The sequence below is a fragment of the Drosophila guanche genome, unplaced genomic scaffold, assembly GCF_900245975.1.
Source record: "Drosophila guanche unplaced genomic scaffold, DGUA_6, whole genome shotgun sequence".
Classification (NCBI taxonomy): domain Eukaryota; kingdom Metazoa; phylum Arthropoda; class Insecta; order Diptera; family Drosophilidae; genus Drosophila; species Drosophila guanche.
Genome location: NW_022995757.1, coordinates 575,677 through 588,662, shown reverse-complemented (window position 1 = coordinate 588,662; position 12,986 = coordinate 575,677). Strand labels below are relative to the sequence as shown.

Sequence of the window (12,986 nt, the reverse complement as noted above, 5' to 3'; positions counted from 1 at the left end):
GCCATTATGAGCAGCTTATACTCTTATTATTGTAAAGTTGCTCTCTCTCTCTCTCTCTCTGCACGCCCTTTCACTCTCACTTATTGACAGCATTGTTGCGTTTCCCATTCTAGAGCCGACGGGCCCTCCTTTATAGTTGCTTCATGCCCAAGGCCCACCAGCTCATGGTGAAATACTAATAATCGTTTGCTTTCTCTCTCTAGCGCTTGCTTCTCTGAGAGCCGAGCAAGCGTGGTGAATAAGCTGTTAATTAGAATTAGTAATTTCACCATGGGTGGTAGCGACATGTGGCAACTCTTTTGCAGACGCCTTAAGTTCACGCGCAAATCATAGTTTTATGATTAAATACACTTATATTTTAAGCTATCATCCAACAAGTCAACGTTTTGCGTACTACATTTGTGGCAGTTTCTAGAGATAGTAAGTACAAGTTCCACAAGTAAGTGGAACGATATTTATGCTGACTCGCGCTTAACTGTAAACTGCAGCCGGGCTGCAATTTTGTGCTGGGCCAGATGGCCTATGAGATGAAACGCAAGGCCTAGTACCATCCTCGTCCCCCATGCACGAACAAGTACTTGGAGGCTCGCGACAAGCGCAATGCCGAGATTGATATGCTGCACGGGCCGGCTAGCTCCAAGACCAAGCTGATTCGCGACAGCCTGGCCATGATGGAGCGCATACAACAGATCACCGGCACCAAGCCGCTGGGTGAGCACGCCACCATGGCCGACTGGAACGATACAAGCACCGTTGAGCGGGAGGCCGTTGCAATGATGCGCCACTATGGCCTGATGTCCATGGGTGTTGAATCGATGGCCCCGCTACCGCTAAAGGAAGAGTCCTATTCATCTGCTTCGCAACGGCCATCGGAAGTTTCCCTTGATAACAGATCCCGAATACTTTCGGCCTCGCAAGACACGTCTGGCAAAGGAATCCCCCACAAGCAGTCCCTCGACAAACTTCAGCGCTTCTGGATCGTCGTTCCACACTGCCAACGACATCACTTTTGACACTTTTAACGTTTTGCAACGTTAAGGTCGCAGCAACAAGGTCAACGAGGGGCAACAGCAAACAAGGTCAAAGAAACCTGGGAAATAAATCGAATCATCAGGATTTCCTATGAAGGGAGAACGTGTGGCAGTTACCACATCGGCGTCTGAGGCAGCGTCAACATCTCTCCATGGGATTCCTAGATAAAGAACTGAAATTAACCCAAAACTGGAGAGCATTGCACATATCCAGATATTCTAATAGAATATTTTCTATTATATCTAAACATTTTATATTCTTTTGAACCTTCTAAAAAGCAGAATGTATTCCAGAAAAATGCAGTGAAGTGAAAGGGACTTAGAGAAGGTAATAGTGTGTTATGAAAACGATTTAGATTATGACTCGGCACGGCCCTATCCATGGTGAACACCATTCACCGTGTATAATTCCATCATGGGTTTCACAAAAGATGCGTCTCTCATCCCTAACATTGACATTCATAGATAAATTAGAATTAATAATGATCATCTTTGTCAAGTGGTTTGTTAATACACGCATACACAAATATGTGGAATCTAATATATTATACATACAAACATACCAAAATAGCAAAACTCTATTCCCAGCTAGCTGATGGTTTCATTTACAAGTCTTACACTGTATTCATTTATCCCATTTATCTAATTTATAAGAAATAAGCAAAATAATTCCCTAATCAATTCTCTGCCAACACCCCCTTTCCTTATGGTATTGTTTCTGTGAATAGAACTGTTATTAATTCGCTGAGCCAATCAATTAAGCCTAATAATCTGTCGACAGAGCAAATTTGCGCAGCCGCCTTAGTGGAAAGGGGAAATTAATAGCTGTGTGTGTGTGTGTGTGTGTCAGTATTTTGTCAGAAGCGGGCAATGTGTTTTAACATATCATCAATATTGTTACCAATCAAAAACTTTGCGACACATTGTCAATGCTCCGTTTTACGTATCTAATGCAAATATCCACAAAGATCTTAATATTCCAACCGTTAAAGAAGAAATAAAGAAAACTAGTACGAAATTTTGTTTCTATTTTTTTCTTTATTTTATTTTGTTATTTTTCTTATTCTCTCCCCTTTTTCTTCTCAAGCCAAAAGTTGTTGTAGCTGCTGGATGCTGCTGTCGCTCTGCTGCTGCTGTGGTTGCGTTGTTTGCATTAACATCATGTTGTTGCTGTTACGCAGAACACATACAATACATTTTAAGGCAGTAGTGAGTTCAAGCAGAAAGAAGGAGATGGAATAACAGAAAAAGAGTGGGAAGAGAGGCGTATGTAAACGAGATTACAGTCTTTTTTGGAACGGTAGGGAAAGATTAAGGAGAAACCACAGTTACTGCAAAACAAATTCGCACGTCTGGTTAAAATACAGTTATGGGTTGGTATTTTCCCACGGACCTTGACGATTTTCAGTGTTGCTTGATTGTAACGTGAATGTGTATGATTAAATATTTTTCTGAGGGGTTCACTCTATTTCTACGCACACGAATTGTTGGGGTGAAACTGAGTCCACGTTAGCAAGGCATCCGAAAGGTAAAGGTTGTTAGGTAGGCGACTGAGAGGCGGGAAAGGGAGTAGAGTCACATAAAAGACGAAGAAGAGGCAGAGGAAAAAGCAAAGAAAAAGGAGCAACAGCCCTCGCCCATGGTGAAATTAGTAATAGGCCGAAAGTATTCGGGATCTGATATCAAGGGCAACTTCCGATGGCCTTTGTGAAGCACTCTTGCCTTGGGTTATGTGTAACTGGTAGCTATTAAGCTAGCCGTAAAGCGAGAGCAGTCTTCCCAGCTTGCTCGCTCTCGCACCCACATTTCGTTCTATTGCAAAACTGGTCAGTTACAGTGGAAGTAGCAGTAGCAATGTCATAGCGGAAAGCTAACAGAGGTGAAAACATACACAGCAGAGATAAAAGCTGTACAGAATTCTGTTGACCTGAAGAGAACATCATGAAATCTTAACATAGCCAGATCGCTGTAGGTTAACAGTTTCTGATAGATGCTTTTGAACATATCCATGTTGTTTGAAAAAGCGCTTAACATGGGTGTGTTGGTTTATCATCTCTGATCTCTCAGCGGAAAGCTCAAATTTGAACGAAACCAAAGCTTTACAGGCTGGCCAAAAAGCTATAAGGCGCAGAGAAAAAGCGAAAATAAAGCTTAGCTATAAACTTGAAATCTACCGGAATCTAGAAATGAATAAACACAGAAATGATCATTAACATATTCAATTCAGGACAATATTTGCTAAACAATTATGCTCAGAAAAGGAATACTTTGGAATAACTAAAAAATGTATGTTTGTACATACTTACTGATTCGATTTGGTATTGAAGGCGACACACAACGTTCCACCTCGTTTATTTTGTGTATATTATAGCCCACAATTATGTACATGCATATGTATATTGTAGACATTGTGTGAGTGCCCCCTTCCAGTGGCTGCCACATGACATTGACTATAAACTTGAAACGATGCCATTAAAATTGGACACTAACTGGATGCATCGCACCGGATGGATGCCAAAATGCAGATGCATTCCTTTGCGTGGATGGGCTAACAAATTATTTATGGGCACACTTTTCATTCATTCACTGGACCACTGGCTGTTCATTAAATGTGCTTAAATAACACAACAGATGGGCAACTCAAGGAAACTTGCCCGACACTGGGAAAGTAAATCAAAGCGTTTAATTAATATGCACTGCAGGCAGTCTGGCCATAAATTACATTCGAAATTGTATGCCAAAACAAGGAAACGCCGCCACCGGCTACGCTCCGCCCTGCCCCGTCACAAAAAAAACACAAAATTTCACTTTCGATTCCTGGCAACGAGTCGTTGGATTCAAACCGACAGCCTCTCAGGTCACATTGTCACATCGCTCATTGGGACTGGGATTGGGATTTTGGCTGAAGAGACAAGACACCACCGAAAAGAACCGAAAATGACGGTGCCATCGCAATTAAGATTGTTTCACTTTGCAGCCAACTGGCACGCACTTTTCGCAGGAACCGACCAAAGGCATACCCTGTAGGCGATAGCTTTCAATCTTTGTGCCTAAAGAGTGAGTTTCGTTGGTCTTACTGAGAGATAGTCAAAAGGGAATTTAACTAGTTGAATGCTTATCTATAGATGGGGCCATCGATGGGGCTTATGCGCAAATGTATGTATGGTAGCTTTGTGGTCGCATGCAGAACGTTTATTTCCATGATATGTGGTTCAAAGAGAACATCTTAAATGAGATGTTTCAATTCTTATGATTGAATATAGTTAGTATTTTCTTATTTGCTGTGATCTTCCACGAAGAATAAATATAATATAATCAACAAGTTTGGGTATTGGGAAGTGCGTTCAATGATCCCCATATGCCCGCTTTGTTACAGGGTATTCGGCAGACAAATGTCATGTATGCGAATGGAAATTGCGTGCAATTAATCAAATTTGAGCCGAGTGCAAGCTCTTTTCCCTACACCCTACACCCTCTCCACTCTTTCCCTATATCCTGGTGTGCTGCGTGTCCGATTGTGTGTCTGTGATCCGAGCAAAAAGCAATTTGTGATTAGAACATCCACATGCGACAGAGTTATTTTTGTTGTTTTTTTGGCTGACTGGTTGGTTCTTTCATCTAACGATGGACAGATGCAGATACAGATATAGCCAATGGAATGGTCCATCTATGTAGATATGTAGTAAATTGGTTCGATAGATAGATAGATACACGACGGATGGTCATTATTTTTGTTGTTCATCTGTATATGCAGCATAATTTATTGGCATTTTTATTATAATTTTATTTATGATTTCTGAGTTTTCAAATTTGTTTGGCTCCTTGGCAATGACAGTGGCAGTGGCAGTGGCCGCTAGAGGCTTGTCTTTATTGTTATTGGGATTGTTGCATATTCTCTATACTATTCCATATAAATTAGTATATGGCTTTACTTATATATGGATGTGTCCACAGTGGATATTTATTTCTTTTCGCACAGGCATATATTATAGCGTATTCTCCTCCTAAGCACTCGATGACAACGAAAGAAGCTAAAATTCTTCGAATAAATTGATGAGGCAGGTGGAGCCAAGCTGTAGGTTTGGTTTACAGTGAAAGCTCTGACTTAACGGACAGCATAACCCTGGTGTATTGCTGTACGTGTGTGCTTTTCTCCCATGACAGTCATCCCTGTAAATATTTCCATTTTTGCGAAATTTCTTTTCTATAGTTTCTGTGCTCTTCTGATCTAGGGATTATAAAGCGAACGAGAGAGAGAGAGAATGATGTGCTTTTGATAATTATTTTTTATGCAGACATTTTCTTTCGATTTAATGAGCAATTTACTGAGGCGGCACAAAGTTGAATCAAATATTGAAAGAGGCAAATAACAAATTTTTATTAGACACGATACACGTACATACACACACACACACACTCGCACATACATACATATATGCCTGGGTGCATGTGTCCCGAAGAATTATGAATATGTATATTGAATCGTAAACCCGCTTGTGACTCGCCAAACTGTCGCTTTGGTCGTTTGGCGAAGGCATAGGCGAAGGCGAAGGCGTCAGTAGTCGCCTGGCCTGGTCCAACACAAAAATAGACGCGGCCCCCAATTTGAATGTTCGCCTGCAACTTTTTAATATCGAATAAAACAAATGCTAATAACCAAATCGAATCAAATGCTATCCAAATTGATTGCTTTATTTGATATACTCGTATGCCCATCCAGATCTTTAATAGCCTCTTGATAGGTCTAAAGGCAGGCAAGTGAAACCATTCTGAACCATCCGTTTCTAGAAGCAAAGGTGCGACGCTGCGCTGCGAGTGTAATCCTCCTCTGTCTGGGTTTATTTTCAAAATGTGGGGCGTCGTCTGGGGCCAGCAGCAGCATGGATTAAAAATCATTTTGACAAAACGTTGCCAAAGCCCCCATAAGACACACAGGGCCGTCGAGTATAATTTTTAATTTATTATAAATAAATAAATACAAATACAAATACAATTATTAAGTTTAGTACACACAACACAACAAATTTGAGGGAGGGTGACTACTTGGAGTTGGGGGTGACAGTTCGGGAAAGGTCTGGGGAGGCCATCTTGAATCCTGGCCCCTTAAGGGCAACCTTAAGCCGTCTCAGTGGCAGCGGGAGCGGGTGCAGGAGCAGGAGCAGGAGCAGCTGCTACCTCTTCGGCCCGTGCAGCCTCTTCCAGGGCGGCCAGTAGCTTGTCCGCCTCGGCTGCCTTCGCCTGGAGCTCGGCCAACTTGCGCTGCTTCTCGGCATCCTCGGCCAGCCGCTTGGCCCGTAGCTCCTCCTCGCGGCGCAGCAGCTCCTGCAGCTGGGTGCGCACCAGGGATTCGCCCAAGCCCAGCTGATCCATCACCTGGATGACGTCGCGACTGTAGCGGAGGCGCGTATTGGCCGCCAGCTCCTCGCTGCAGTCCTCACGGCCCTGGCCAAGGCGCTGCAGCACCGTCAGCTTGGCATCGATCACCACATAGTTGCTGCTGGGTATGAAGTTGTCGCTCTTCTCGTTCAGGTACTGCACCAAGGTGCGCAGCGAGTTCGAGTTGGCCTTGGCATTGATGGCGCCGCTGGCAAAGTCCTGCGACTTCATCATCTGGGCATGCGTGGACTTTTGCTTGCACTCCAAGCAATTGTAGTTGGGATGCGGCAAGCCTGTGATCTCCGGCACCACCAGTCCCGAGCAGTTCGTGTCGCGGCAATAGAGTCCCGAAATATAGGCGCCCTTCTCCTGCATTGGCAAAAGAAAAATCAAACAATTAATTAATGATCGATAAGGCAACAGGATTGACAGGTGCGTGGTAGGTGATACATAAATGTCACAAAAAGCATTCGTTTAATGATCAGTTAGTGATACAAAGAGCAGTCGATAAGTGATCGATTTCAATAAAAGACAGTGAGGGGTCGACTAAAGCAAACCAAAAGAAGAGAACACCCACCCAAGACTTAGGGCAAAAGGATTACAAATGATAGAGTTAAATTGATTGAAGATTAATATTTATATTCCATGAACGACCAGGAGACTCAAGTTGCAAAGTAGATAATTGATCGATAACTTATAAGTGAAGGAAGAATTGCGATGAATGCAAAGAAGGATCAAATGCCCATTATTAGAAGAGGTAAAAGATATCTTTTCAGCTCACAACTTACAATTGGAAACACTTGAAAGCAGAGCAAACACGATCTGCGGTGGATCTCTTGGAGATATATTTCGAATTAGTCATTGGGCATTCATTCCGGTCCAGGCCAAATTGTCTGAAACTGCTGTTCGCATTGTTAGGATTCCGATTGCAGCTAAAAATAATCCATAACGGATTGACCAAGTTCAACGTGTGATCTCTATATCTCATAACTATGTCCATACCCATACATGCATATGCATATATCTGCCATATAAATACATATTCATGTTCATCGAGTAAGCATGTATTCGGTGCACATACATATATCGCATGTAGGCGTGCGTATTGGATGTTTGCGTATCTCTACGCAGAACTCAAGAAAAAATTGACACATAAATATAAAAAAGATGTCGCTACGTGTGCATTTTATCTCGTATTCGCTCGTGCGATCGATAAATATCTAAATGAAAACTCACATATGTATGTATATACATAGATAGGTACGTGTATCCATCTGGAAAAGTATTTAGTAAAGTGTACGGAACACGGCACACGGAATACTCATATGCAGGGACGATGACGATGACGATGATGATGATGATCAGTTCAACATGGAATCTGGTTGTTAAGGGAGAGCCACGCACACTCAGCAGCCAGCGACGTCATGTCTATTAAATATTTGAATCGCTTGGCCAATTTGCTTGTCCATAAATTTAACTCGATAATTAATGGATCCGATCCGCAGATCGGTTGCAAATCGGTAGCGGATAGCGGATAGCGGATAGCAGATAGCAGATAGCGGATGGTTGAAAGGAAGCGCCCTCTCTTCTGTATGTTGTGGGTGACTCATAGATAGACACCCTGGGACACCCAGTTCAATGAACCGATTCCACACAGAGTAAAGGATGGATCGTGCCATTACAACCGAAAAGAAAAACAAAACAAAACACTTCAAGGTCAGAGAGCGGCAAACAAGGTGATTAGGATTATTATTTATAGTCAAATCTGTAAAGCTATGCAACTTTCCATTTCCTTTTGTTTGTGTTCTGAATGACCTATGCGTTTTTCGTGTATAAAATATATGCTACATTATATGACAGTGGCCTCTACTTTGGTTGTGTCTCGCATTCGAAAATGCGAATGTCAAATGGGAAATAACGACTCGACGGCGCTACATGTGGCCCTGGCCAAGAAACAAAAATCTTTTTTCTTTTAATGGTACATACACACATATAGCCAAACAAAAACGATTAAAATAATAACAACAACAGGGAAAAAAGAGCAACAAATATTATCACCAAAAAACAGGTGAAAAAATGCGACAAAAATGTATTTAGGAATCTTTGAAAATCAAATTCAAGTCGAAATGCCGGCGAAAATCCACAGAAAATATGTGGTCTATGTCAATATAGAAATCGAAGCGCTAAACAAAAAGAAAAAATAGATATAGAAATCTAGATTCAGGCACCAACAAACCCACTTCCCTCTGGCGCACAAATATATGCATGGAATCAAGCAAATTTAAAAGCTTTTTGGAATCACATCTATTTATTTGTGATTTAATTGAATGGTTTTCGGCTCGCTCAAAAAGAACACACACAAATTTCGAATGTTGTTGCTGTTGTTGGACTGCAAAAGGCCGCCACTTGTTGCGCCTGGAAGTGTGAGGATTTCGGATTGAGAATGCCCCCAGAGCGCGCGGGAGGCAAAACAATAACAAGACCAAAAACTTGTAATAATACGAGTGGAACGAACGAAGCGATGGGGTGTTTGTGTGTTCTTTTGCTGGTTTAATTGTTTTCGGATGAATTTTTGATGTGCACAGGAAATCCTTAATGAAAGTTTTGCCCCTCGCAACCCCAAGAACAACAACAACAAATGAACAAATAGTCGGCCAAAATCAAAAGGAATTCATTCGCAAACTACTAAATGGAAGGATGCCACGATATTGTCTTCGCTTGATGGATCTCGAAAGCAGTTCATATACTCGTACTCATGGTCCCAATGGTCTCAAATGTATTTGATCGACCTCGAATTTGTTGGTTAATTGGTTAAATAGTTTACACAGCTGGCAGATCTCTCACCACTTGGCTCTGTCTGTCTGATAATCTTGGCATGGGAAAACAATTGCCGTTCGAAACACTCAAGAAGTGACGCGAAATGGAGCAATCTTCGAGTTGGTGAGAGGCGAGAGTAAAATGCAATAAATGCAATTTGTATGCCAAAATATCTTTATTAGAAGTCCCTGCTGATCAATAACTAAAGATCGATGTTAATGGATGTTGATCGCTCAATGAATGTATTCATTTGATTATCACAAATGATCTTTTATTTATCTGAATCAAAAGAATTCCAATTAAGATTTCAATCTGTAAACGATGTATCTCTGATTGCCCCTGATTTCAAACCACAAATGATACGAAAACATTGTTTTTGTCAGCAACTAATAAATAGGTTAAGGGATTTGTGTTGCTTACCGTTGGATCGGAGCAGCGGGAGCACTTGCAAGTGAAGCCCTTCTTCATTTTGAGGAATAAATGTCGCGCAATGTTGCCCGTGAATAATTTCGTATAGGTTGTGGTGATCTCAAAGCCCTCGGGTATGTCGACGGCGGCGCGCACGATCATTATGTTGGTCTTCGCCTCGAAGGTGTAGTATGTGTTGGGAATGCAGTCATGATTCATGACAGCAAAGAGGGGATAGAGGGCGCGATAGTTGAACTCCTGATTGTCGTTGGTGCGATCGGTGGTCTTGTCGAATCCGTTTGTTCGCAGCACGGCCACGGTGCGGTTCATGATCTCGAAGATTTTCTTGTCGGTGGGGAAGTTCTTGAAGCACTTGGCCGCGTTGCGCACCTCCACGCGATGATTGTTATCCAGATTCGCCTGCAGACAGTAGATCAGATCGCGCTGGTCCTTGTTCAGATTGAGGGCCCGGGCCACGCACAGCAGCCGTATGATCACCGAATTGGCCACCTCGGGCTCATTGGGGCCCCACGACTTGAGCAGATCGCAGTCGTTCTTGTGCTGTTTCTTCTTGGAGCAGAGACTGCAGACGGGCAGGCCGCAGCCCATGCGGCACATGAAACGCGTGTCCGGCAGCTCCGTCAGGCACACACTGCACGTATTCAGGGAGTCCTCCTCGTGGGCGGACAGGCTGATCAGCAGCGGCATGTCTTTGAAAATGATTTGGCCGCGCTTGAGGCTGCGCGTGGCCATCAGTCCCCTTCCGGCTATCTTTGATACCCCCACCTCCCAGGCCGGATCCTTATCCTTGAACGGTGCCAGATGCAGATCCAGCAGCTCCGAGGTACGCTTCGGGCAGATCATGGCGCGAGTAAACCACACACAAAAAAACTAACAAAACAAAATACAAACTACGAAATATTCGATCGTATCACAATAGCAATAGTTTTCCTGGGAAACCCCTTCCTCTTCTCTGTGAGTTTGGGTCTGTCGTTAGTTTTTGTTTGAAAACTCTTTTTGTTTTCTTTCTTCTGTTCTTTTTGTTGGTGTTATCGCTGGGCGGAGTTCTTTTCGCGGCTGCCGTTTGTTGTAAACTGTCGCCGTTTTCCAGCCTTGCATGATTTTTATGTGAAAAGTCGGACGGAAAAATCGTTTGCACAGTGAAAAAGCTGAGAATTCGCTTTCAACGAGCGATCGCGAACCGAACGACGACAGCGCGCGATCTTACCGATCTCAACCTCAACACCCAAACCCCCAAAACGATGCTGAAAATATCCGAGTGCTGCCCCATCGGATTTTTGGATCTGTGTGCTGTGTGCTGTGTGCTGTGTGCTGTGTGCTGTGGGGGTGGGTACGAGCACAGACAGGCATCATGTGCCATCATTATTCCCGATCCCAACTGCGATCCTTGTCCCCTTATAGACATGGATGTACAGCACTTGGTTTGTGATCTGACAAAAATGCAACGGGTGCCACGCAGTTGAATGTACGATCGGATGGATGGATGGGATGGATGGATGAGCAGACGAACGGATGGATGGACGGATGACTTGTCCGCTGGCGGATGTACAGACATCCCGTATGTTCTCATACAAATCGGCAATGGATTTTTGTGCACTTCTGACAGCGCTCTGGAGTTGCGCCAAGAATGCTGCCACTGCCGGCTCAGGCCACTGCCAGTATCGAATGATGAACGATTCAACTGGTGCCTCCGCCGAGTGCTCTTTTGTGTTTTGTGTTTTGTGTGGCTGAGTGAGTGTGCGGAAGTAATGTCATTTATGAAGCGCACTGTACTGTACATTTAAAATGAACCAAAACAGATTCTAATTTCAATTCCATTATCACATTGGAGATAGGAGGAGGTAAGCATGACCCCCAAGAACTTTGGCCAGAGAGAGAGCGAGGGAGGGAGCGCTGTTTTGTCTGCCTATAAAGATCGACTCGAATGGCAAAGCACAGATCAGTTTTTGTTTTGAAAATCAAACGAAATGTTCAAGCATAAATTTCTGCTCATTTGCCTGGCATTGGCATTGTCTGGCATTGGTGCTCTGGTCAGTGGCAGTCCTCACGGTGATGGAGAAGTTCCACCCCCAGCAATCGGTGGACTCGGTGCACCCAGGACATTGACTGTTGCGGAGCTGGACAGAGCTCATGCAACGCTGACGTCTTCCCTGGACACTTTGGCCGCTGGCGAGGGACCCAGCTATCGGTGAGTCATTAGGTAGATGCCTATGTCATTAATCATAGTCCTCTGTTCTGTTTTTTGGTGTCTTTTAGAGTCTCGAAAATAATGTCAACCACCGTACAGGTGGTCGCCGGCTCTCTGAATTCGTACATTGTGGAGTTAATTGAACCGAATGGTGCCACCAAAGTGTGCGAGGTGAGGATCTGGTCCAGACACTGGCTGCCCAATGGCATTCAGATCACCTTCAACTGCCCCAACGAGCCGGAGGTAGTTAAGACATTGTATGCCCGACTACGCGTTCGAATTGAATAAGTTTTGACATTTTATTTGAAACGATTTTGTGCTCTTTCTGAAGGACAACCCAAGCTGCCAATGATTTACTTTTTTTTACTTCGAAGTCTTGCTTACATTCTGCTGCAGCTAAAGCTTCATAAAGCTCCATAAAGCTCCCCTTTAGCTGCTCCTGGCTTCGATCTCTGCTCATATTTCGCTGTTGGCAATGCCGTCCATGCCTAATCCGTTCCGTACTCTTGATAAATTAAGCAAAATTTGCACATTTCTGTTGCAAATACTATCTACTTGCAGACAGGGAATAAATATAACTAATACTTACACTAGACAACTTGCAAATTGGCCACCGCCTCTTTGGCCGCTGCCTCCATTCGCGTCTGACGTGCCAGACCCCCGCAACGCACCCGGGACGGGGTGACGAAGACGACTCACGTGCATCAGAGTCAGTCGTCAGGCCAAAATGCAGTCTGCAAATTGGCTCAAAATTCGCCTTCCGACAGCTAATGCCAACCTCCGAGAGGCAGTGCCAGTGGCAGTCGCAGTGCCAGTGGCAGTCGCAGTGCCTGTGCCAGTGCCAGTGGCTATGTGGCACCAGCAACAACTTTAATTTAATGATATGCAAAATAAACACACCGCACAACAACAACAACAACGAAAAACCAAAAATTATTATAATATAATAAGATTCGATGTGTGCAAATTGCTTGCAAAATATGCAAATGGCAACAGGAATCCAAATCCCATTTTATTGGCGCTTTGACGCGTTTTTGCAACGCTCCGCTGGCAATGAAGAATTTGGCGCCATTGCCCCGTGGCCGGTGGTGTGGTGTGCTCATTGCCATGTCGTCGTCCATGTCAGACAAAGTTGCCACAGATCC

General features: G+C 43.7%; 2 protein-coding genes and 1 pseudogene across 2 annotated transcripts; 2 read left to right on the top strand and 1 right to left on the bottom strand.

Annotated features, from left to right (window-relative positions):
• The first annotated feature begins 143 nt into the window (after nucleotides 1-143).
• LOC117590443 lies at nucleotides 144-1,053 on the top strand (annotated as a pseudogene).
• Nucleotides 1,054-6,031: 4,978 nt separating this feature from the next.
• Nucleotides 6,032-10,737, bottom strand: LOC117590260 (SET domain-containing protein SmydA-8). Its single transcript, XM_034282747.1, has 2 exons — nucleotides 9,645-10,737; nucleotides 6,032-6,776 (listed from the first exon to the last, which is right to left on the bottom strand). Exons 1-2 carry the CDS (start codon nucleotides 10,494-10,496, stop codon nucleotides 6,147-6,149), a joined length of 1,482 nt encoding a protein of 493 aa, XP_034138638.1. The 5' UTR covers nucleotides 10,497-10,737; the 3' UTR covers nucleotides 6,032-6,146.
• An 848-nt stretch (nucleotides 10,738-11,585) lies between these two features.
• Nucleotides 11,586-12,182, top strand: LOC117590268 (sarcocystatin-A). Its single transcript, XM_034282753.1, has 2 exons — nucleotides 11,586-11,841; nucleotides 11,910-12,182. Exons 1-2 carry the CDS (start codon nucleotides 11,621-11,623, stop codon nucleotides 12,127-12,129), a joined length of 441 nt encoding a protein of 146 aa, XP_034138644.1. The 5' UTR covers nucleotides 11,586-11,620; the 3' UTR covers nucleotides 12,130-12,182.
• Nucleotides 12,183-12,986: the final 804 nt, after the last annotated feature.

Bases quoted from the DNA above. Each gene is read 5' to 3' on its own strand.
- LOC117590268 (XM_034282753.1), top strand. From the start codon at position 11,621: ATGTTCAAGCATAAATTTCTGCTCATTTGCCTGGCATTGGCATTGTCT. The intron at 11,842-11,909 runs GTGAGTCATTAG...GGTGTCTTTTAG, and splicing joins GGCGAGGGACCCAGCTATCG to AGTCTCGAAAATAATGTCAA.
- LOC117590260 (XM_034282747.1), bottom strand. From the start codon at position 10,496: ATGATCTGCCCGAAGCGTACCTCGGAGCTGCTGGATCTGCATCTGGCA. The intron at 6,777-9,644 runs GTAAGCAACACA...TTGCCAATGCAG, and splicing joins CCCGCTGCTCCGATCCAACG to GAGAAGGGCGCCTATATTTC.